The sequence below is a fragment of the Tachysurus vachellii genome, chromosome 7, assembly GCF_030014155.1.
Source record: "Tachysurus vachellii isolate PV-2020 chromosome 7, HZAU_Pvac_v1, whole genome shotgun sequence".
Lineage (NCBI taxonomy): Eukaryota > Metazoa > Chordata > Actinopteri > Siluriformes > Bagridae > Tachysurus > Tachysurus vachellii.
In genome coordinates this window covers 27,144,278-27,167,354 of record NC_083466.1, presented here as the reverse complement: position 1 = coordinate 27,167,354, position 23,077 = coordinate 27,144,278, and the positions used below count along the sequence as shown (strand labels likewise).

The window sequence follows — 23,077 nt, the reverse complement described above, 5'->3', positions numbered from 1 at the left end:
CTACCACCATCGTTCCTGTCCCAAAGAAGTCTACAGTGTCCTGCCTCAATGACTATCGTCCCGTTGCACCCACACCCATAGTTATGAAGTGCTTCGAGAAGCTCGTCATGAGGCACATCAAGACCCAGCTACCACCCTCACTGGCTCACTGGACCCTGAGATGGCGAGGCTCCCAGTTTGAGAATCCTAAGAGAGACGAAAGAGAAGAGAATTCATGATTCATCAAGTGATCCGTGACTTATCTGCTCTCGCAAGTAGCATTCATCCAGCTCTGTTGGTATTTCTCAATAATTACCTCATTGCACAGAACTGATTGTTTCACTACTGAACACTTACACCACAAACAATTGCACACATCATACCAAGACTTCTGCATTTATTTCGATTCGTCATTTGGATTCAGAGGACTATTTTCCTTACACACATACGTATATACTTGTTCCATGGGTGGAGAACTATTCATTCAAGGTACGTTTTTGACAAGTTTGAATTATTTTCATGTGTATCTTTATTTATCTTGATGTAATCAGTTTTGTGTATCAGAAATTTTATATTTCTTTGTGGGTTAAAGGTTCTAATTTAACCAATTTCATTGGAAACAAAGCTCTGAAAAAAAAGAGAGATTAAAAAGCAACTGTCACAACCAGGAAGGAGGGAGACAGACCCATACGCAGGATAGCTTCAAATGAATGGGGTTTAATAAATAGTAAATACAAAACAGTGAAAAGGCGATAACTAAACAATACAAATGACGAGGAAATAATAAGGTAACACAGACGACACTTATCTAATGATTCCGTGCTGCCATCAGCAATGCGGCTCAGTTAAATACACATAACAATTAATGATAAGGAACAGGTGTGTGGAGACAGGGAGGAGTGAACAAAAGCGGGGCAGACACGTGACACGGAACCTGATTCCTGACAGCAACGTCAAGTTTGAATTAATTTAAAGGCAAATTGATATAAAATATAGCAAATACAATACAAATATAAACAAAACATAATATAATTAGATCAAGTAACTACAAAGGAGTTCAAGATCTTTAAAGTTTCTTTAAGGGAAAGAAGGGAAAAACTATTTTTTGTGTTATACTGTTTTATTGTTTCATTGTCATTTTATTTTATTGTTTACATTTCACATTTATATAGATTTAAACCTTTTTCTTTATAAGTAAATCAAAACCATCTTGGTCAAAGTCATTTTCCTGGTCTGTATGATTTGTTAATGTGCATTCTCTTTTCCTTTCCCTCTTTAGCAAACTTAGCAATCTGGTATATAATAACAGTGTATCCTAACATATTGATAGCGTTAATGGCTACAATTAGTAGTATTAGTATTAATGAGTTGTATAGTAGTAATGATCTGGATTATGAATCACTGAAGATTGATGTTGGTTTGTGTCAGAAAGACGTGATTTAGACACTCTGCAGTTATCAGATATATGATGAATATCTTAATGATGAAGTCAGATAAAAAGATTACATGAATTACATGAATTTTAACGAAATTAATATAAATCCATGAACAGTACAGCTTTACATGTGTACATGTTCCACTGTTATACTTTAAACTCCATCATAATGGCTTATCAACAAAGTACAATGTTAAATCTTGAACATTAGCATTACTGAATAAACACAATGCAGTTTATTAATTGAACAAAATATAATATGTAATGTACTATCTACATAATATGTCATATAAGATTAATTAATTTAATATCTGCATATCTGTATTACATTGTGTTCTATGGCTATATTTAGTCTCCTAAATTCATTTATTTACCACTAAAATGATTTTTCACTTTAGTGAGACCTGCTCTTCCATACCCCATTGCAGCATTAACTCTTTCCTCTGCTTCAGGCTGAATCTTCCTCATCTCTCTTAATCTCTGAACAAGATCTTCTCTTCCAGTTTCCTCAGCTCGAGGGATCAAGAAGTCAAGAGACTGAACAATGAAAGCAGAGTCTGGCTTTAAAGCGATCTCATACAGTGTCATGATGGTGTTATAAGCTTCTTCTACCAGCTTAGCTTTTTCCTTTTCTTTCTCACTAATTTCTTCCTTCAGTTCCGCCTCTACGTTTTTCTGCTTTTCTTTCTCTTTCTTGTTGTCTGCAAGTTTTTCTTCGACATTTTTAAAGGCCTCTGAATCAAACTTTATGTCTGATCTATTGCAATATTGCTTTTTAATTGCAGCATAACTCATTGTAGTCTGTTTGCTCTTTGTAACATATTTCTTGTTCTCTTTGACATGTTTACTGTAGTGACATTTATGTGTACATACAGTGCAGTGGTTATATTTCATGACATAGCACCACCAGGCAGTGGCAGCAAACCAGCAGTTTTTCTCATGACAGTTCTCCTCACAGACAGAGCAACTGGTGGCCTTTCTGTCCCTCCATGAAGCATTTACAATGGGAACTTTTTCTTTGTAATACTGTGTGACTGTTAAAGTAAAGTTTTCATTTCTCTTGATCTTTTCATGGTTTTCCTCAAGAGCTTTCTGTATCTGAGTCAGTTCTTTACTCTTGCACTCTATAAACTCAATACGGTTTTGCAGATTTAAAATACAGGCTTCAAGTCGTATGGACTCTTTCATAACACTTTCAGTGTTCTTTAAGCTTTTTCTGTTCTGTTCTTTCAGTGAGGTAAAGAAATCATTGAAACTGTCCTCTGTTTGTTCCCAAGCTGTCTGGAGAGCTCTTTTATACTTCAGGCTCCTCTTCTCTCTTTGGCGATTGTTAAATAAGAAATGATCAGGTTCATTATCATAATTTTTCCTGCAAGGAATCCCTGCTTTCTGGATGGCATTAAGAGCATTTGTTGGAGGCAGTCCATCTGAGTGAGTGACAAACATCACAATATTGTTCTCTATGTCTTTACCAAATAAAGACAAAACTGCATCAAAGATGTATTGCAGTCTGTCAGAGACTCGATTCTCAGATGCCTTTAATACCAGACACACTGCATCAATTTCTTTCACTCCACTATCACTGTGAAACAGTTTGTACAGATTCTCAATGACCTGTTTGTCATTTTCTGTTCCACTGGTGTCTCCATAACCTGGAGTGTCAATGATAGTCAGACAGATTGGGTTGTTCTGGGTAAACACCTCATACACAGTGACTTTATTTGTTTGACTTTTTGACTGGTCTGACTGATTCTCTCCTCCCTCCTCTGTGATCTCAAACCACACTTCATCTGTAAACTTCACCCCGAATACATAATTAGTCATGGCATTAATCAGAGTAGTTTTGCCTGTTCCAGTTTCTCCTACCATCAGTACAGTTTTGTTTCGCATATTGATGTCTCTCTGTCCAAATGTCCATTTTCTCACTGAGCCGTCTTCATAAAGATCACTTCTGTTTGTGAGGAGACGACGTCGTGCTGGTGGACTTTCACTGATTAATTTACTCTTCTGGATTAAATCATGTACAGTTGATGATGACTCTTGGATTCTGTTAAATCCAATGACAAAGAAAATATTTTTTTAATGTCATGAGAATTTATTCTTAAAATGTCCAGTAATTTCAGAATATATGTTTAAACAATATGTAAAATAGTGCAAATTATTTTTTTTTAGCCATTTTCAGCATCTGTTGTTTGTTTTGAAAGAAAAATCATTCTTCTCAAAAAGGTTATTTTCTTATCATTTGAATGTAAAAATAAATAAATAAAAAAGTCCACTTACCCTGTAGCCATAATACTAGTTCAATTGCCACAGACGTCTCAGAAGATTCTGTCACAATTGCAGGACCTAATTAATGAAATTTTGAATTTTATTAAAATAAACATCTGGAAAATATACTTCTGTAAGGAAGTTTGATTTTAATGTTTCTCCAGAAAGTCCTAGTACTTTACCTTGGCCTATTTATACACCTTAGATATTTGATTTGTTTAATCTTTTTCTTGAAATGAGCAATAGATATAAAGCTGACTGTAATTTAACTTTAAAATAAAATAATGGTGATTCCTTGACAGAAAGTGATACATGTTTTGTTGTAGGAGCCATTAAGAAATAATAACAGGGTCACAATGTTTTCCACTGGTCTCTTATTTATTATGCTATATGTATTGGGTTTGTACCACTTCTAGTGAATGGGATGAACTGTACCTGCTCTGGCATTTCCTGTAGATAGACATTTTGAACAGAAAGTGCAGAGGCAACATGGGGAAGAGAGACAGATTTATGACCTGCATATCAAATTACCTTAAACACTGCTTTGTTACTATAGAATACCAAGTTAGACTCTATCTATCTGGAGAAGCATCAAATACACTTTCTCCCTAAAAAAAGTGGCTACATATAAGAAGGAGAAGCCATTACATTTGCTGTCTGTCATTTCTGAAAGAGAAAATTACTAAACTAATTTGTGGTTAATCAATGAATGTGAATCATTTGTAAATTTGTAAATGTACAAAAAGATAAAACAATGTTGATTTTCTAGATTTCTAGACTCTATATTCAGGTACAGAATTTGTACAAAACCATCAAGACCAGATTTATTTAAAATAAATAAATAAATAGAACTCATTTTTATTGTACACATTTTTTCACAATATTTCCAATGTGTCTATTTTTATTCTTTTTAGCTAACATTGTTCATAACTGTAAAAAATATATAAATAAAAAAATAGAACCTCTGCCTGTAACATTGATGTTTGTAAAGTTTAGCAGAATTCAACAGTAAAGAGTTTTTGTAAAATTCTAGTCCAGCTTGCTGAGTCATTCCTCTGTTCTTTAGACTTATTAATATTTTTTACTCTTTCTCTCATTAGTACTGATTATTTTAGAAAGTTAAGTACCTCACTCACTTTTACTTATTTGATTAAAACAAAATGAACTAAAATGTAAATAAGTTCATTTCTGATTTCTCTTTTAAAAACTGCATCATACAAACATACTGTAAATGTGTAATGTGTATATGTGTAAATGTATTTAGTTTACGATACCTGCTTTAGAAATGTAGAAATGTCCTTCAGAAGCAAGGTGAAGACTAGTGATACATAACTCTGTTGTGACTTTATTAACTGCAATAATTTAATGGTCACCTGATTAGGGAGGCAAAGTTTAGAGTTAAAATCCAGCCAATGGACATCACAGAGTAAGCTGTAACTAGGCAAAGAAACACATGAAAGGTTATGGAACTCTTTCATTTCACAGATATTCCCTTTCAATTCTCTGCATAGTCCTAGTCCTAATATGCTGAAGAACGCTGTTGAATTTATTCTGTGGTTATTGCCAATGCACTGCAAAAATTTCACAATGCAAGTTAAAATATCTTGAATATAATCAAATGGAGGGGGACACGGTGGCTTAGTGGTTAGCATGTTCGCCTCACACCTCCAGGGTCAGGGTCGATTCCCGCCTCCACCTTGTGTGTGTGGAGTTTGCATGTTCTCCCCGTGCCTCGGGGGTTTCCTCCGGGTACTCCGGTTTCCTCCCCCGGTCCAAAGACATGCATGGTAGGTTGATTGGCATCTCTGGAAAATTGTCCCTAGTGTGTGTTTGCGTGAGTGAATGAGAGTGTGTGTGTGCCCTGCGATGGGTTGGCACTCCGTCCAGGGTGTATCCTGCCTTGATGCCCGATGACGCCTGAAATAGGCACAGGCTCCCCGTAACCCGAGGTATATCGGATAAGCGGTAGAAGATGAATGAATGAATGAATGAATAATCAAATGGATGTAGAATTTCCAATTACAGGATTATAACAAGCCAAATCGTACTCAAATCCTGCTAGCTGCAGTGCAGAGTCCGGTATCAGTCCACACCCAGCAAACACAGAACGTTCCTCTAAAGTTTTTATATGGTTCCAGTTCTCTCTATCTGTTTTATTTATTAATCTGAATAGAACCTATACCATACATTCTCTAGTGGTTATTTCTAGGGTTTTGTCACAGGATCTTAACATGAACATTATGTGTGATTTGAGCTAAACCTGCATTAATGACAGATACATATTAAAAATCCAACCATTTACAGCTGAACACAATTTATATGATTTTGATGTACACACATACAGTCCTACAACGAATAAAGTGTGTGCACAATTAAAAGATTAATATGTTGTTAAATTTAATTCACCCGAACTGCATTCAGTTACTTATTTCCTTAGAAAAATTTCTAGTTTTTGAGATGAAACAAGTGAATGTTGATATTTTCCTCTTGAGTCTGTTTTGTCTTTGACTGATCAACTCTCTTGCTTTTGAAATAAAAATAAAGTAAAAAAAAACAACAAATGAATAAAACTTTGATAAAAGACAATGTCATGTAGTTGGCATCTCAATGTCATGAAATTGGCATCATGCAGTTGGCATCTCCTGTTAGAATGTTTGAAACTTTATGAAGCAGAATCCAACTGGAGCTGGTATATCTTTAGATGCCTCAGAATCCTCATAGGGTTGGCTTCATCTCAATGATTTTGAAATTTTGAGAGCTACCAGAAGTCCTGAGTTTTGTGATCTGTGAGATCGTGAAGGATTGTATTGTGTTAGAAGACTGGTCAGATACATGTGAGCTAAACCATTTAGAGTCTTGTACTTAAGTAGCAGCAGCAATGTGATTACACACTGCTTCTCTTTCTGGGCATTGGTCATTGTTGCAGTCTGTGACCTCATCTTCACATCTTTCCTGCACATCTCTCACATCTTTCTCTTCAGTCTGTACTGCAGTACATTCTCGACTTTCTGTCTGCATTGTAGCTTAGATTGTTTTGGCTGCGCGCTGCCATGTTCAGGCATGTGAACGCTGTCGAGCTGCGCGTTGCCGATGTCTGTTTTACAGTTACTCTTTAGCATTTCTGGTTGCTCCTCTACTTGCTCGCTTTGTCTAGCTCTGTTAACTGCTTTATCTAACATCAGTTCAGGGTCCGTTTGTAATTGTTCTTGTAAGAAATCAAAATGTAAAAAGTAAAATGATGAGAGTGAAGTACAAGAAGTTTATTCCAATGTAGCAGTGAACAACACAGGAGAAATCATGCTCAAGCATTTTATACTGTTTTTCCTCTTTTTGTAGTTCAAATGGGGTTTCCATTTAAATGTGTAGTGAGCATAAGAACTGAGTGTCTCCCAAATGGCTGGGATACACATTGTTTTCTAGTCTTTAAATGTTAATCATGGTCAAGTACACCTTGGCTTGGTATTGTTACAGTTATCACCCAAAAGGTCACTTTAAATAATAATCATGGTCACATACCCTTTGTTTAGTGACGATCCTTGATGTCCTGCTGCTGCTCCCATACTAACAATTTAATCAAATTTATTCATTTAGAGTTCTAAACATATTACCTTATGATACTCAAGCCATTTTAAGAATAAGCTCTTTCTGATGTGTATCTTGGAGTGGAATCTGGGTGCATACAATTTGTCATTTCTTACATCTGATAAGACGTTGTCTCTTAAACCCACAACAAATCTGTCTGTCACCATTTCATCATGCAGGGCACCTTATCCACAGTACTGTCTCGCTTCCTTCAAGCTCAGATGCAGTGAAACCATTATATCTTCAGCTTCGTCCCCCATGATATAGATTAGCACATTCACCTGCTTTTCTTCTTTATGGGTGTTAGTCTGAACTTTATTTCTCAGCAAGGAGAGAGAAAAAACATGACTCGATGCTTGACACTGACGATTCATGACGCACTATGTTCTTTTTATGTTGGAATTAATATCTGGAGGCATATTAATGGTCACAGTACAGATGTTTCACGTGTGATTAATCCATGCTCCTCTTTTATTGAACCCCCCAAGAAACACACATACAGCATAGATGTCATGACAGTCCTTGTTAATTGTAACTCTGGTTAACAAACGTAGGCCATGTTCATTCTGCCTTGTAGATCATATTATACAAATTTTCCTGTGTCTAAGGTTCAATCAAATCAAATTTATTTGTCACATACACATACATACAGAGTACGACATGCAGTGAAATGCTTTTTGCATCTGTCCGGTATTCAAACATTAAAGAAATGCAATTAGGGATGAAAAAAATAAAACCAAAAGGAGGTAGATAAATAAAAAACTATAAACTATATAAAAACTATACAAAATATGAAAATATGGAAATACATGTGAAAAATAATGTATATACATAAATGCAAATGGTTTTAATGATTGTGCTTAAAGTGTCCATGTGCAGTATGGTGTGTATAAAGTATATAATGTGGCACTGTGCTGTGCAAGTCCAGAGTTAAAGTGACAGTCCAGAGTTAAAGTGTCATAGTGCAAACAAGGTGTGCAAAAAAACAGTGAAGATAGACCTAGATCCTGGGTGTTTCCTGGTTTAAACTCCGAAGAAGCTTCTCCTCATTCTCTCTGTGATTGCTTTCAAGAAGCGGAAGCGTTTCCTCCATCCCAACAATGGACTTTTGAGCAAAGGTTAATGAGTGCCAACAAAGGTTAATGATTGCCTTCTTACAACAGTGATTAGATCAGTGTTATAGGTTTTATTGAGTACTGTGTCTGTATATTAACTGATATAAAGCCAATAATGCTAGAAACTCATTGAAAAGTAGAGAAGGGGAACTTTAAACTGTTCAACGTGAGCAGCCATGTTAATCTGATGTCAGTCATAAACAGGGAAGGACCAAGTTATGCTGAAATTGCTGAGGAGTGTTGAATGGGTGTTTTTATTGGTTTTCACTGGTTGTACTTCACTTCTACTTCATCTCCAACTCTAATTAACCCTCTGTAAGTTTTGGGGACCATAAGCTTTGTTTATATGAGTTTAAAATAAGGGCAGCTCAATCTTATTCCACCCATTTTAAGTGTTAGATTCAAAATTTTACAAATAATTAATAATAGTATTAGTAGTTAGTATTAATGAGTTGTATAGTAGTAATGTTCTTGATTATGAATCACTGTAGATTGAATGTTTATTGATAGATGGAGGTTTGTGTCAGAAAGAAGTGACTTAGACACACTGCAGTTATCAGATATTTAATGGTGAAGTCAGATAAACCGATTACATGAATTACATGAATTTTAAAGGAATGGATATCTATCCATGAACAGTACAGCTTTACATGTGATGTACATTGTTACGTGCCAAGGCACATATTTTGGTCGTTAGGACCGACAACCAAATAGTGTGGGTTTTGTAAAAACAATTTCACAGAAGTCTGTGGTGAATGCTGACGAGTGTTACAAACCTTTTTTTTCTAAAGGTAGTGTGGGTGGTTCAGAAGGTGAAGAAAAGGAGGTTGTCATTTTACATGACACAGGAGCTGCTCAGTCGTTTATACATGAAGGAGTACTTCCGTTGTCCGAACAAACGTTTACTGGTTCCCATGCTCTTTGTCAAGATTAGAGATTGGGTATGTTCGTGTTCCCATACATTATATAACTTTGAAATCTCATGTGGTGACTGGGTTAGTTAAGTTTGGAGTTCGGCCAGTCTTACCAGTTGCTGGAGTAGATTTTATTTTAGGTAATGACTTAGCGGGAGGAAAAGTGGTTCCAGTAATAGAAGTAACAGAGGTGTGTGCGGACTGCTAATCTGATGAATTTGCAGAGAAGCTGCCTGAGGTTTTTTCCTCATGTGTTATCACGCGTTCACAAGCAAAGTATTCTGGTGATGTGTTGGACCTTTCTGACTCTCTTAGTGCAGGAAGTGTCTGAGGAATTGATTAAACTAGAGGTTAAAACCCAGCTGCTCACAAGCCCGTTATCTAGTGAAAATGTTACTATAAATTAATTTATTTCTGCTCAACACTGTGATGAAAGTTTATGCTTTTTCTTTAATTCTGTACTTGACTCGAATGAGGTGAACCAGAAACAAATAGCTTTCTTTCTTGATGATGGTTTGCTAATGCGCAAGTGGACATCCAGAGTAAATAAGGTGAAAGATGCTGTTTTTCAAATTGTAGTCCCAGTAATGTATCGACACTTGGTTCTGAGTGTAGCTCATGATCATCCTTGGGCTGGACACTTAGGGATCACAAAAACTTACAGGGAGTGCTGCAACATTTTTTTTGGCCACGGTTACGTCAAGATGTTGTTAAATATTGTTCGTCATGTGAGACCTGTCAGAAGGTAGGAAAACCAAATCAGGTAATCCCTCCTGCACCCCTGCATCCTATTCCAGTAAAGGGAGAACCTTTTGAAAAGGTGTTGGTTGACTGTGTAGGGCCGTTGCCCAAAACAAAGGCAGGAAAACAAGGCAGTTTTTACTTACTGTTATGTGCACTGCTACACGGCTTCCAGAAGCTTTCCCTTTGCACAGATAGTAGTGAGAGGACTTTTTTTACTTTGTTTGGTCTACCTAGGACTGTCTAAACGGACAAGGGATCTAATTTTACGTCTACTCTGTTCTCACAAGTCATGAATCTGCTAGGCGTACAACACCAAACGTCAAGTCCATGTCACCCTGAGTCACAGGGAGCGTTAGAACGGTTTCATCAGTCTTTGAAATCTATGTTAAGGAAATGTTGTGTGGACAGTGGGAAAGACTGGGACAAAGGTGTTCCATTGGTTTTGTTTGCTGCACGAGAAGCAGTTCAGGAGTCTTTAGGGTTCAGTCCAGAAGAGCTAGTGTTTGGATATTCTGTTAGCATGTGAATTGGCAAAGAAAATGCTAGGCGAATCTCAAGCCAAGATGAAACATCACTTTGACCTCAAAGCAATACCTCGTGAGTTCAAAGTGGGTGACAAGGTACTTGTTCTTCTACCTGCTCTTGGATCTGCTCTATCTTCCAAGTTTTTAGGTCTGTATCGAATCAAGGAGAAGTTAAGTGAAACTAATTATGTCATTGAGACTCCAGATCGGAAACGTAAAAGTCGGGTGTGTCACATAAATATGTTGAAGCTATTTCTAGATTGTGAAGTGTCTGTGGATAGCGTTACAGAACTTGCACTAGGGGAAAAGAAAGCTACAGTAGCAGTAGTGTCTGTTGCTGAGTCTTCACCTGCTACTTTTCATAGACTGCTTAACATTGTACTTGCTGATGTATCAAACTGTGTCGCCTATTTGGATGATTTGGTCATACACGCCTGTGATTGGACTGGTCATATGGAATCCCTTCGTGCTGTCTTTACTAGACTAAAAGAAGCTGGGTTAACGGTAAACGGCAAAATGTGAGTTTTCACAAGCCACTGTGGTTTATCTTGGGATGAGGGTTGGCCAAGGAAATGTTTCTCCATTGGAGGCTAAATTTAAAGCCATTCTTGACTTTCCAGTTCCCACAACCCGACGAGAATTACGTAGATTTTTAGGAATGGTTGGTTATTATAGAGTGATTTATAAAAACCTTTCTTCGGTTGCCAAGCCCTTAACATCCTTTCTAAGTCCCACTACTACATTCAAGTGGTCTCCTGATTGTCAAATTGCTTTTAAAATGCGAAAGCTTTGTTGTGTTCTGCTCCTGTTCTAGTTGCCCCTGATTTGGCTAGGCCTTTTAAACTGGAGGTTGATGCAAGTGGTGTGGGAATCGGAGCAGTGTTGTTACAGGAGGATGCGAGGGAAGTAAACCATCCGGTTTGCTACTTTTCTTGGAAGTTCAACAAACACCAAGTAAAATATTCCACGATTGAGCGAGAAGCTTTAGCTTTACTGTTGGCCCTACAGCACTTGTTGGCTCAAGTGTCTTGCCGGTAGTGGTATATACTGATCATAATCCGCTTGTGTTTTTGTCCCGAATGTATAACCACAATCAACGGCTCATGAGATGGTTTCTTGTAATTCAAGAATATAACCTAGCGATGAAACACAAAAAAAGGTATTGAAAATAAAATTGCCGATGCTCTTTAAAAAACAACAACTGTGTTTTGAGGAATTTTTTTTTTGTGTAGGGGAGTGTTACGTGCCACGTATTTTGCAGGTGTGATTTAAATGCTTTTGTTACAGCGGATTGGCTGCGTGGGCGCGATACAGTTTACCCAATACCCAGTACCCAGTACGGTCACCGCCTCGGAAGAAGTCCGGAACCATAAAAGCGCGAACGTCGCGTCAACTCATTGTTGGATTGTTGGTTGTTGGAAAGTTTTCTGCTGTGTACTTTACCATTGCGATTTATGTTGTTGGTGTATAATATTGTTCTACGTACGGGGCTGGAAGAGGTAAGAAGGAGCGCGCTCATACATTGTACACCACGTAGTATACTTCCGTGTCTAGAGACCTCAGGTAAGGGGCGGTGCCTCCCCCTATATTTTAGTTTGCGAGGGAAGTATAGTTTTGGATTTCACTTTTGAAAGTATAGGATTTTGGTTTCACTTTCATTTGTAGATGAGCGTGACTAATATAAAGCAGTGTTAGGTAAGCGGGTTTTGATTTTCTGTTTGTTTCTTTTCTTTGGCGCCACCGATTTTCCAGTCCACCTGGTGTAGAAGTACAGCCCATTTGTATATAATTCTGTATATATTATTGTAAATACGACTACCGCTTGTGGTGAGTGTTTTCAGTAAAGAAAACACTCACCACAGGCATTGTGTCCGCATATGTCATTACTGTTGTTGGCAATTGATAGTAATTATCATACAGAACCAGTTAGCCTTTTCATCCATTCACATCCACATTGGTCATCACTAGTTGCTGACCCTGAGAACTCCCTAGACTTAACTCGGGGTTGTAACACCTGTTCCACTGTTAAACTTTAAACTCCATCATAATGGCTTATCAAAAAAGTAAAATGTTAAATCTTGAACATTAGCATTACTGAATAAACACAATGCAGTTTATTAATTAAAGAATTATAACTGATTCCCTGTCTCTCGAACAAACAAAACAGCTATGCAAATTTTTGAGCGAGGGATCAACTGTATTACTTCACACAATACTCAGCTACATCAATAGAGGTTTTTATTTAACCTGTTTGTGGATTAAGTTCTTTTGGTATGCAAACATAAAATATGCAAAATCCATGTTTATCAATAACTCAATTCTTCAGAGATTTCCATTTAAACCATACATGAGTACAAACAATTAAAAAAAATTTGAAATAGAAATTAACAAATAACTGAAAATAAGAAAATCACAGCAAGTTTTATCAATGGAAAGAATACTTGTACTTGTGGTAATGTCCAGACATAATGTAGGAAATGTCCCATATGACCTGGCACATCAGTCTCTTCTACAATGATAGCACCTCCACATTATTCCCATAGCATGAGTTGATGTACAAGAAGTGTAGTCCATAAACAAAAATCCTTCTACAAAAGAAAATACAAACATTCAGAAAAAACCCACTCATAAAATGGTGTGAAAGACAACCTCAAGGAATAACAACCATTGCCTCAGAACTACATTTCACACATACACTTTAGTTATGAAAGGCACAACTATTCAGAATAAATCATTCAACGGTTACAATCAAGCATTTACTTACAATTGAGCAGCAAACAAAACAATTAAGTTTCTCAACAAGGATGGTCTCTCAGGGCAGAGAAGGAACACAAGGTACACCATGCTGTCCTCTCTCTTACTCTACCACTTTCTCACCTTTTATCACACCCAGGGAGCACCTAGAACCCACTGGTGGTCAGGATGAAAAACTACAACCCTTGGAACCCTGTACAGTTCATGACACTGTTACACAATACATGCACACTTGATATAGACATGTTAATTTATCCTAATATGTAATGTAATATCTATATAATATGTCATGTAATATCTGTATAATATGTCATGTAATATCTGCATAATATGTAATGTAATATCTGTATAATATGTCATGTAAGATATGCATTAATGTAATATCTGTACATCTGTAATACACTGTGTTCTATGGCTATATTTAGTCTCCTGAATTCGTTTATTTACCACTAAAAAGATTTTTCACTTTAGTGAGACCTGCTCTTCCATACCCCATTGCAGCATTAACTCTTTCCTCTGCTTCAGGCTGAATCTTCCTCATCTCTCTTAATCTCTGAACAAGATCTTCTCTTCCAGTTTCCTCAGCTCGAGGGATTAAGAAGTCAAGAGACTGAACAATGAAAGCAGAGTCTGGCTTTAAAGAAATCTCATACAGTTTTATGATGGTGTTATAAGCTTCTTCCTCCAGCTTAGCTTTTTCCTTTTCTTTCTCACTAATTTCTTCCTTCAGTTCATCCTCTAGGTTTATCTGCTTTTCGTTCTCGTTCTTGTTGTCTGCAAGTTTTACTTCAACATTTTTTAAAGGGCTTTGAATCAAACTCTGTGTTTGATCCTAATTTTTTGCGATCTTCATATTCCTTTTTAATTGCAGCATAACTCATTGTGGTCTCTTTGCTCTTGTAACATATTTCTTGTTCTCTCTGACATGTTTACTGTAGTGACATTTATGTGTACATGAAGTGCAGTGGTTATTTTTAATAACATAGCACCACCAGGCACTAGAAGCAAACCAGCAGTTATACTCATGACAGTTCTCCTCACAGACAGAGCAACGGGTGGCCTTTCTGTCCCTCCATGAAGCATTTACAATGGGAACTTTGTAATACTGTGTGACTGTTAAAGTAAAGTTTTCATTTCTCTTGATCTTTTCTCTGTTTTCCTCAAAATATTTCTGAATCTGAGTCAGTTCTTTACTCTTGCACTCTATAAACTCAGTATGGTTTTGTAGATTAGAAATACAGGCTTCAAGTCTTATGGACTCTTTCATAACACTTTCAGTGTTCTTTAAGCTTTTTCTGCTCTGTTCTTTCCGTGAGGCAAAGAAATCATTGAAACTGTCCTCTGTTTGTTCCCAAGATGTCTTGAGAGCTCTTTTATACTTCAGGCTCCCCTTCTCTTTTTTTGGTGATATAGCATTTGTTAGAGGCAGTCCATCTGACAAATAACAGTTTTGTCTTTAACAAATAAAGACAAAACTGCTTCAAAGATGTATTGCAGTCTGTCAGAGTCTCGATTCTCAGATGCCTTTAATACCAGACACACTGCATCAATTTCTTTCACTCCACAATCACTGTGAATAATGTGAATGTCTGTATATAATTAGTCATGGCATTAATCAGAGTAGTTTTGCCTGTTCCAGTTTCTCCTACCATCACTACAGTTTTGTTTTGCATATTGATGTCTCTCTGTCCAAATGTCCATTTTCTCACTGAGCCATTTTCAAGAAGATCACTTCTGGTTGTGAGGAGATGATATTGTGCAGGTGGACCTTCACTGATTAATTCACTCTTCTGGATTAAATCATGTAAAGTTGATGATGACTGATTCTGTTAAATCCAATGACAAATAAAAAGATTTTTTAATGTCATGAGAATTTATTCTTAAAATGTCTTCAGTCATTCCAGAGCATATGTTTGAACAAAAAGTAAAATAGTGTAAATTACTTTTTTAGCCATTTTCAGCATGTTGTTTGTTTGCTTTGAAAGAAAATCATTCTTCTCAATAATTTATTTTTTTTATTATTTATTTATTTATTTTTAATAAATCATTTGCATGTAAAAAATAAAAATAAAAAAGTCCACTTACTGTCATGGTTGAGGCGCCTGCCTCGTCCTCCGATCGCCACCAGAGGGAACCTTCCACCGAGTATTAGTAGTTTCCGGACTGCATTTCCCATAATCCTCTTACAGGGACTGATTACACTGCCACCTGCTTCCAATCCCCCACTTCCTATATAACTGAACTTGAACGTGACTTCAGTGCGAAGTCTCGATTTGCCACGGCTGTCAGTCTGAGCGAACCCTTTCCTGTGATTATCCCGGTTTATTACTTTGTTCTGTTTTTCCTGTCTGTTGATTGTTTGCCGCCTGTCCTGACCTGCTGCCCGTGTTTTGACTACGATTTCTGTCTCATCTACTGTCGCGGTGAGGCAAAGATGAGTGAGGATCCAAATGCAGTTTAGATTTTTAATAGACCAAAACAAGAAACAGCCAAACAAACAAGCAGGCAAAACAGGGCAGAACACTGAGCAAGACAGGAAACAGGAACATAGACGTAAACATCCAACAACGACCAACACCAGGGAAGTGAACAAACAGAGTAGATATAACAAACAGGAACCAATCACAATGCAGAGACAATCAGAGACTAAGACGATACACCCGGGGGGGAGATAGAGTGCAATTAGTGTCTATGGTGACAAATGAGTGGGCGGAGCAAACAATTAACAGCAAGGCAGACAGCAGACAGAAACAGGGCAAAACACAGACAGACTCATTACATCTACATTGTTGTGTTTGCTGGTATTGACCCTTGCCTGTTGTACTACGAGTGAGTTAATAAAGCTTGCAAATGGATCCTCAGCCTTACGACGTATCATTTCACTTACCCTGTAGCCATAATACTAGTTCAATTTCCACAGATGTCTCAGAAGATTGTCACAATTGTAGGACCTAATAATGAAATGTAGAATTTTATTAAAATAAACATCTGGAAAATTTACTTCTCTAAGGAAGTTTGATTTTAATGTTTCTCCAGGAAGTCCTAGTACTTTACCTTGGCCTATTTATACACCTTGGATATTTTATGTGTTTAATCTTTCTTGAATTGAGCAATAGATATAAAACTGACAATGATTTAACTTTACACATTATAAAATAATGGTGATTCCTTGACAGAAAGTGATACATGTTTTGTTGTAGGAGCCATTAAGAAATAATAACATGGTCACAATGTTTTCCATTGGTCTCTTATTTATTATGCTACTGTATATGTATTGGGTTTGTACCACTTCTAGTGAATGGGATGAACTGTACCTGCTCTGGCATTTCCTGTAGATAGCCATTTTAAACAGAAAGTGCAGAGGCAACATGGGGAAGAGAGACAGATTTATGACCTGCATATCAAATTACCTTAAACACTGCTTTGTTACTATAGAATACCAAGTTAGACTCTATCTATCTGGAGAAGCATCAAATACACTTTGCCATTAACAAAAGTGGCTACATATAAGAACAAGAAGCCATTACATTTGCTGTCTGTCATTTCTGAAAGAGAAAATTACTAAACTAATTTGTGGTTAATCTGATGTACGAAAAGATAAAACAATGTTGATTTTCCTGAGATGTACAAAGTGTCTTTATCTTATGTTATCTTTTGGATCTGCTTTGATTCCGACAGAAGTAAAGTGATCATTACTTTACAGTAACATTACAGATTTATCTGCATTCCAGACAAAGCCACATACATACAACTCTCTATTCAGGTACAGAGTTTGTACAAAACCAACAAAATATCATTTAATATTGATGGAAATTTTAAAAAGACAAATTTAAAGACAGATTTAATTTGTTTAAAAAAAAAAAAGAACTCATATTTATATTGTACACATTATAGTTTTTATTGTAATTATTTCCAATGTGTCTAGTTTTATTCTTTTTACCTAACATCATTCATAACTGTAAATAAAAAAATAAATAAATAAATAAATAAATAAATAAATAGAACCTCTGCCTTTAACACTGATGTTTGTAAAGTTTGTCAGAATTCAAGAGTCAAGAGTTTTTGTAAAATTCTAGTCCAGCTTGCTGAGTCATTCCTCTGTTCTTAAGACTTATTAATATTTTTTACTCTCTCTCTCATTAGTACGGAAGCGTATTGCATTCACTTGAGTAAAAAAAAAATCTACTCTGTTTTTCTGAATTAACGACTTAATTATCTCAAAATTATGAGATAATTTTTCATGAATAAAAAGTTTTTTGCTCTGTTTTTCTGAATTAACGACTTAATGTGGATTGCATGGAAGTAAACATGTCCCGAACAAGTAACAGAGTAGATTTTTTTTACTCAAGTGAATGCAATACGCTTCCGTACATTAGGACTGATTATTTTAGAAAGTTAAATACCTCACCCACTTTTACTTATTTGATTAAAACAAAATTAACTAAAATGTAAATAAGTTTAGTTCTGATTTCTCTTTTGAAAACTGCATCATACAAACATCTTACCTACAATGAAGTCTTAAATTCATACTGTAATTACATGTGTAAGTGTAAATATATTTAGATTACTGTACCTGCTTTAGACATGTGGAGCAAGGTGGAGACTAGTGATACATCCCTCTGTTGTGACTTTATTAACTGCAAGAATTTGATGGTCACCTTATGAGGGAGTCAACGTTTAGTGTTAAAATCCAGCCAATGAGCATCACAGAGTAAGCTCTATCTAGGCAAAGAAACACATAAAAGGTTATGGAACTCTTTAATTTCACAGACTTTCCCTTTCACTTCTCTGCATAGTCCTAGTCCTAATATGCTGAAGAACAGTGTTGAATTTATTCTGAAATTGTGAATTGTAAATTGTGAATTTATTCACAATGTAAGTTAAAATGTCTTGAATATAAACAAATGTAATTTGATACAATAAATACAATAAAATAGATGTTGAATTTCCAATTACAGGATCACAACAATCCAAATATAAGATTAGTATATTAGTATATATAGAACAGTATTGCTGAAGGTTCTCTATTATTTCTAGGTTTTATTTTCATAGCCATGAGGGAGTTTTTGTCACAGGATATTAACATGAACATTATGTGTGATTTGAGCTAAAACTGCATTAATGACAGATACATGTTAAAAATCCAACCATTCACAGCTGAACACAATTGATATGATTTTGATGTACACACATACAGTCCTACAATGAATAAAGTGTGTGCACAATTAAAACATTAAAATTGTGTTAAATTTAATTCACCCGAACTGCATTCACCCGAACTGTTACTTAGTTCCACAAGCCTTAGAAAAAAATTACATTACTATTATTAGGCAGTAGAAGTTGCGATAACAGTTATTTTCATTTTTTTTTTTTGTTAAATTTTGATTTTCAATGGAGATTTTGCTTTGGCTTTTTTCACACCTGTTTGAAAATGGTGGCTTATGTAAATAAAAAGACTTTTCCTTGGATTTTTCCAGTTTTGCCATTTCCTTTGCTGCCAGTTAGCCACTGCACCGACCATCTTACCACAAAAGGTGGCAGCGGTGGGATGTGCAGTCTTTGAGGAGTGACTGACAGTAGAGGAGGAAAATCTCAAGATGGCTGCTAGAGGACATGGAGGTTCTCAAAGGATTACCCGAGCTCATCCAATATTGTTCTCTGAAGGGGAGGAGGACACTGTTGAAGTTCAAGCAGGTGATGTGGAGTTGGAAGCTGTGATAGCAGAGGAGACTGTGACTGACTTGTTTCATATGAGGAATTTGCCATATCCGGAGACTGAACCTGTGGTGAGACCCAAGAGCAGTAAAGTGAGTACACCCCGAGGTGAAGCAGAAGGTATTGTGGTGGATCAAGAGTTTCTTTTGGAAATGAGGAAATTTATGAAGCAACAACAAAGAAATGAAAAGTTATTATTTGATGAATTGAATGGATTAAAGGCTACTATTCTCCAGAAATCCAAGGCAGGGTGGGAATCAGTTGAACAGATAAGTCAACAAACTCACTACCCATTACCTACACCCAGAACACTTCCGCAAGCACCAGGAGGAAGAGCCATGTTTTCAGAGCCTCAGGCAACTCAACCTGAGGACCATCTGCCAAGTTTGTCTCCACCACTGGTAGCATCTTTTAGACGTTATCATGAACCTCGAATTCCTGATTTTGTGGAAGGTGAGGATGTGGAGAGCTTCTTTGTGCGGTTCGAACGCATTGCTAGAACGTGAGGATGGCAAACCGATGAGTGGGCAGCTCGAGTGGTAACTTTGTTAACAGGCAAAGCTCTGGAGGCCTATGCAGGCATGGATGAACGACGTTCCGGGTCTTATGCTGACATCAAAGCTGCCGTGCTGGCCAAGTACAACGTGACTGAGGAGACATATCACCTGTGTTTTAGGAGTCTGACGGTACCAACTGGAGAAAGCGTAAGAGAGACCTACAACCGCATTCAGGGCTTGTATAAGAGGTGGATGCGACAGGAAATGAAGAGTAAGGAACAGCTGGGAGAAACCATCATATTGGAACAGTATCTAAGAGTGTTGCGTCCCGACGTGAGAGTATGGGTCAAAGAAAACCAACCACGGACTGGTGAGGAAGCTGCTAGGTTGGCTGAGAGATACATGGCTGCACATCGAGATCCACCACGAACCAACAAAGGTACTGTGACTGTGGGCAGGGGTAAAGTTGAGGTAACTATTGATAAGACTATGGGACTGTTTGGGAAACATTCTAATGCAACTTTGATTTGTTTTTATTGTCAACAACCTGGACATAAGGCTTACCTTTGTCCCCTTAAAAAACCCAAAGTGACTAATATGTGTTATGTTCCCAGGAATGAGTGCTTTGCTGAATCATCAACATCTACCGAGAAACATAGTCACCTTCTAATGGTAATTGTAAATTCTCAGCCGGCCCAGGCTTTGGTTGATACAGGTAGTACACAAACTTTGGTGAAATCTGACTTGCTAAACTGTGAAATGTTGAACTATGGTGATACTGTATGCTTGGGATGTGTACTGTACATGGGGATGAACAAACTTATCCAACTGCTGAAGTCTCTGTCATTGTAGAAGAACAAGCATACTTGTTAAGGGTGGGGGTAGTTGAGAAACTACCATTTGATGTGGTGTTAGGGGAAGATTTTCCTTGTTTAACTGATTTGGTGGCTTCCAAAATGTGTGCAGTAGTTACAAGGTCCCAGACTAAAGGCTTGCAACCCCTTCCCAATACAAATGCTGAATTATTTTCTAATCCGGGGGAAGGAGAGAAAAAGTAAATGACAGAGACGACAGGAAAAACATAGAGGGAAGGATAAGGTACAAGAGAGCTTAACAAATTTTCCTGACTCTGGGTCTGAGTTGATTAATTCCTGTTGGCAGGTTCCTGATAATTTTAGTGAGTTACAAAAAGGAGATGTTGCTTTACAACCCTTGTTTGCAAAAGTGTGTGAAGTGGATGGTAAGCCAGTTGGGGTACCAAAGTTTGGGGGAGACCAGTACATTTTAAAGAACAACCTTTTGTACCTGGCTGACATAGAGAGTCCTAGATTAGTGGTACCCAAAGCACTGCATCAAATAATTTTATATTTGGGACATACCATCCCTTGGTCAGGGCACTTAGGCCAACAGAAAACGTACAAGCATGTCAGTCAACATTTTATTGGCCAAAAATGTACCATGATGTGCAAGAATACTGTAAAACTTGTTCTGAATGTCAAATAGTAGCACCTGTTCGAAGAGCTGATAGAAGTTATCTGCAACCTTTGCCCATTATTGGAACTCCATTTGATCGTATAGGTATGGATATAATAGGTCCTTTGGTGAAGAGCAGTTACCGATTCGCATTGGTGATCTGTGACTATGCTACCCGATATCCAGAGGTCTACCCCTTGCGTTCAGTCCAAGTTAAACACATTGTGAGATGTTTGGTTGACTTGATTTCATGGGTTGGAGTTCCATCCGAAATTATCACGGATCAGGGGACAAACTTTATGGCTAAAGTGATGAAGCTGTTGTATAAACATTTAGGCATTAAGGGAATCAGAACTCCACCATTTCACCCTCAAACAGATGGTCTTGTAGAACGGTTTAATGCTACCTTGAAAAACATGCTTAAGAAGTTTGTTGATGAGTCTGGGAGGGATTGGGATAAATGGATTCCATTTCGTCTTTTTGCCTATAGAGAGATCCCTCAATGTTCAACCGGTTTCTCACTTTTTGAACTTTTGTTTGGCAGGCAAGTTCGTGGCCACCTGGACGTGCTCAAGGAAGGGTGGATAGCAGAGGAACCAGCCCAGTGCAATATTGCTTCATATATCTTACAGATGCGGGACAAGTTGGAGAACTTTAGGACTCTGGCTAAAGAAAACCTAGCTGCTGCCCAGCATAGACAAAAGGTCTGGTACAACACACGTGCTAGGGAAAGGGATTTCAAACCGGGACAGAAAGTTCTACTACTCTTACCATCAGGTACCAGCAAGTTGTTGGCCAAATGGCAGGGTCCATATGTTGTGACCAGAAAACTGGGTCCAGTAACCTGAGATTTTGTGTCCAGAAAGAAAACACCCTAAACAGGTTCTACATGTTAATCTCCTGAAAGAATTCAAGGAGAATGTGTCTGATCTCAAAGGTCCCAAGAAGATTAAAGACCAAGTGATGATGGTGAGGGCCATAGTGGAGGAAGAGGATGAACCGGATATGGACCCAGTTCTGTCAATACAGGATGCCCCAGAATGTTGTTCACATTTGAATAACCAGCAACAACAGCAGCTAACTGAAATCCTTCAATCTTTTCCCTCTCTTTTCCAGGAAAGACCGGGTCGAACTGAGATTCTCACACACAATATCATCCTGAAAGACACTACACCTATACGACATAAATCCTACCGAGTCCCGGAGAAGATGGTAGAACAGTTAAAGACTGAGATCAAGACCATGTTGGAAATGGGGATTATAGAACCATCGAAAAGTGAGTGGTCAAGACCCATACTACTGGTCCCTAAAAAGGATGGCGGATGACTTCAGAAAACTAAATAGTGTATCATGCTTTGATTCATATCTGATGCCTCGGATTGACGAGTTGATTGAGAGACTGGGTAATGCATCCTTTATGACTACATTAGATCTGTGTAAAGGTTACTGGCAGGTGTCCCTTGGTCCCTCGTGCAAGCCCTACACTGCCTTTCGATCTCCCTCAGGGCTATAAAAGTATACGGTTATGCTGTTTGGATTACATGGAGCACCGGCCACTTTCCAAAGATTGATGGATCGTGTCCTTGCGGGTTGTGACCAGTATGCAGCTGCATACCTTGATGATGTGGTGATATGCAGTGGTTCCTGGCAAGAACATCTACGGCATCTTGTGGACATTCTAAAGCAGCTTCACAAAGCAGGGCTCACCATTACAAAATGTTCATGGGCTCAGACAGAGGCCTTGGGTTATTTACTAGGGCATGGACAGATCAGGCCCCAAGTGGAAAAGCTTAAGGCTATCCAAAACATTACTCGTCCTCAAACTAAAAAGCAAGTGAGATCTTTTCTCGGTTTAATCGGCTGGTACCGCCGATTTATTCCCCACTTTGCATCACTGGCTACACCTCTGACTGATCTGACCAAGAAGAGTCCTGCTAAATTTTGTTGGCCAAATGAGTGTGAAGAAGAGTTCAATGCACTTAAGGACCAGTTATGCCAAGAACCAGTGTTACAGAGCCCTAATTTCTCTCAGAGATTTATTGTACAGGTGGACGCTTCTGATGTTGGCTTGGGAGCA

The 23,077-nt window shown here is 37.6% G+C and overlaps 1 protein-coding gene and 1 long non-coding RNA gene across 2 annotated transcripts; both read right to left on the bottom strand.

Moving 5' to 3' along the window:
• Positions 1-809: 809 nt before the first annotated feature.
• On the bottom strand, positions 810-5,033 carry LOC132848038 (uncharacterized). The gene is made up of 3 exons (XM_060873549.1): positions 4,957-5,033; positions 3,695-3,760; positions 810-3,461 (listed from the first exon to the last, which is right to left on the bottom strand). The coding sequence occupies exons 2-3, from the start codon at positions 3,703-3,705 to the stop codon at positions 1,781-1,783; spliced, it is 1,692 nt and encodes a 563-aa protein (XP_060729532.1). The 5' UTR covers positions 3,706-3,760; positions 4,957-5,033; the 3' UTR covers positions 810-1,780.
• Positions 5,034-12,982: 7,949 nt separating this feature from the next.
• Positions 12,983-16,109, bottom strand: LOC132848037 (uncharacterized). The gene is made up of 3 exons (XR_009648702.1): positions 15,401-16,109; positions 13,326-15,141; positions 12,983-13,149 (listed from the first exon to the last, which is right to left on the bottom strand). It is a non-coding gene; the product is annotated as an uncharacterized LOC132848037 (long non-coding RNA).
• Positions 16,110-23,077: the final 6,968 nt, after the last annotated feature.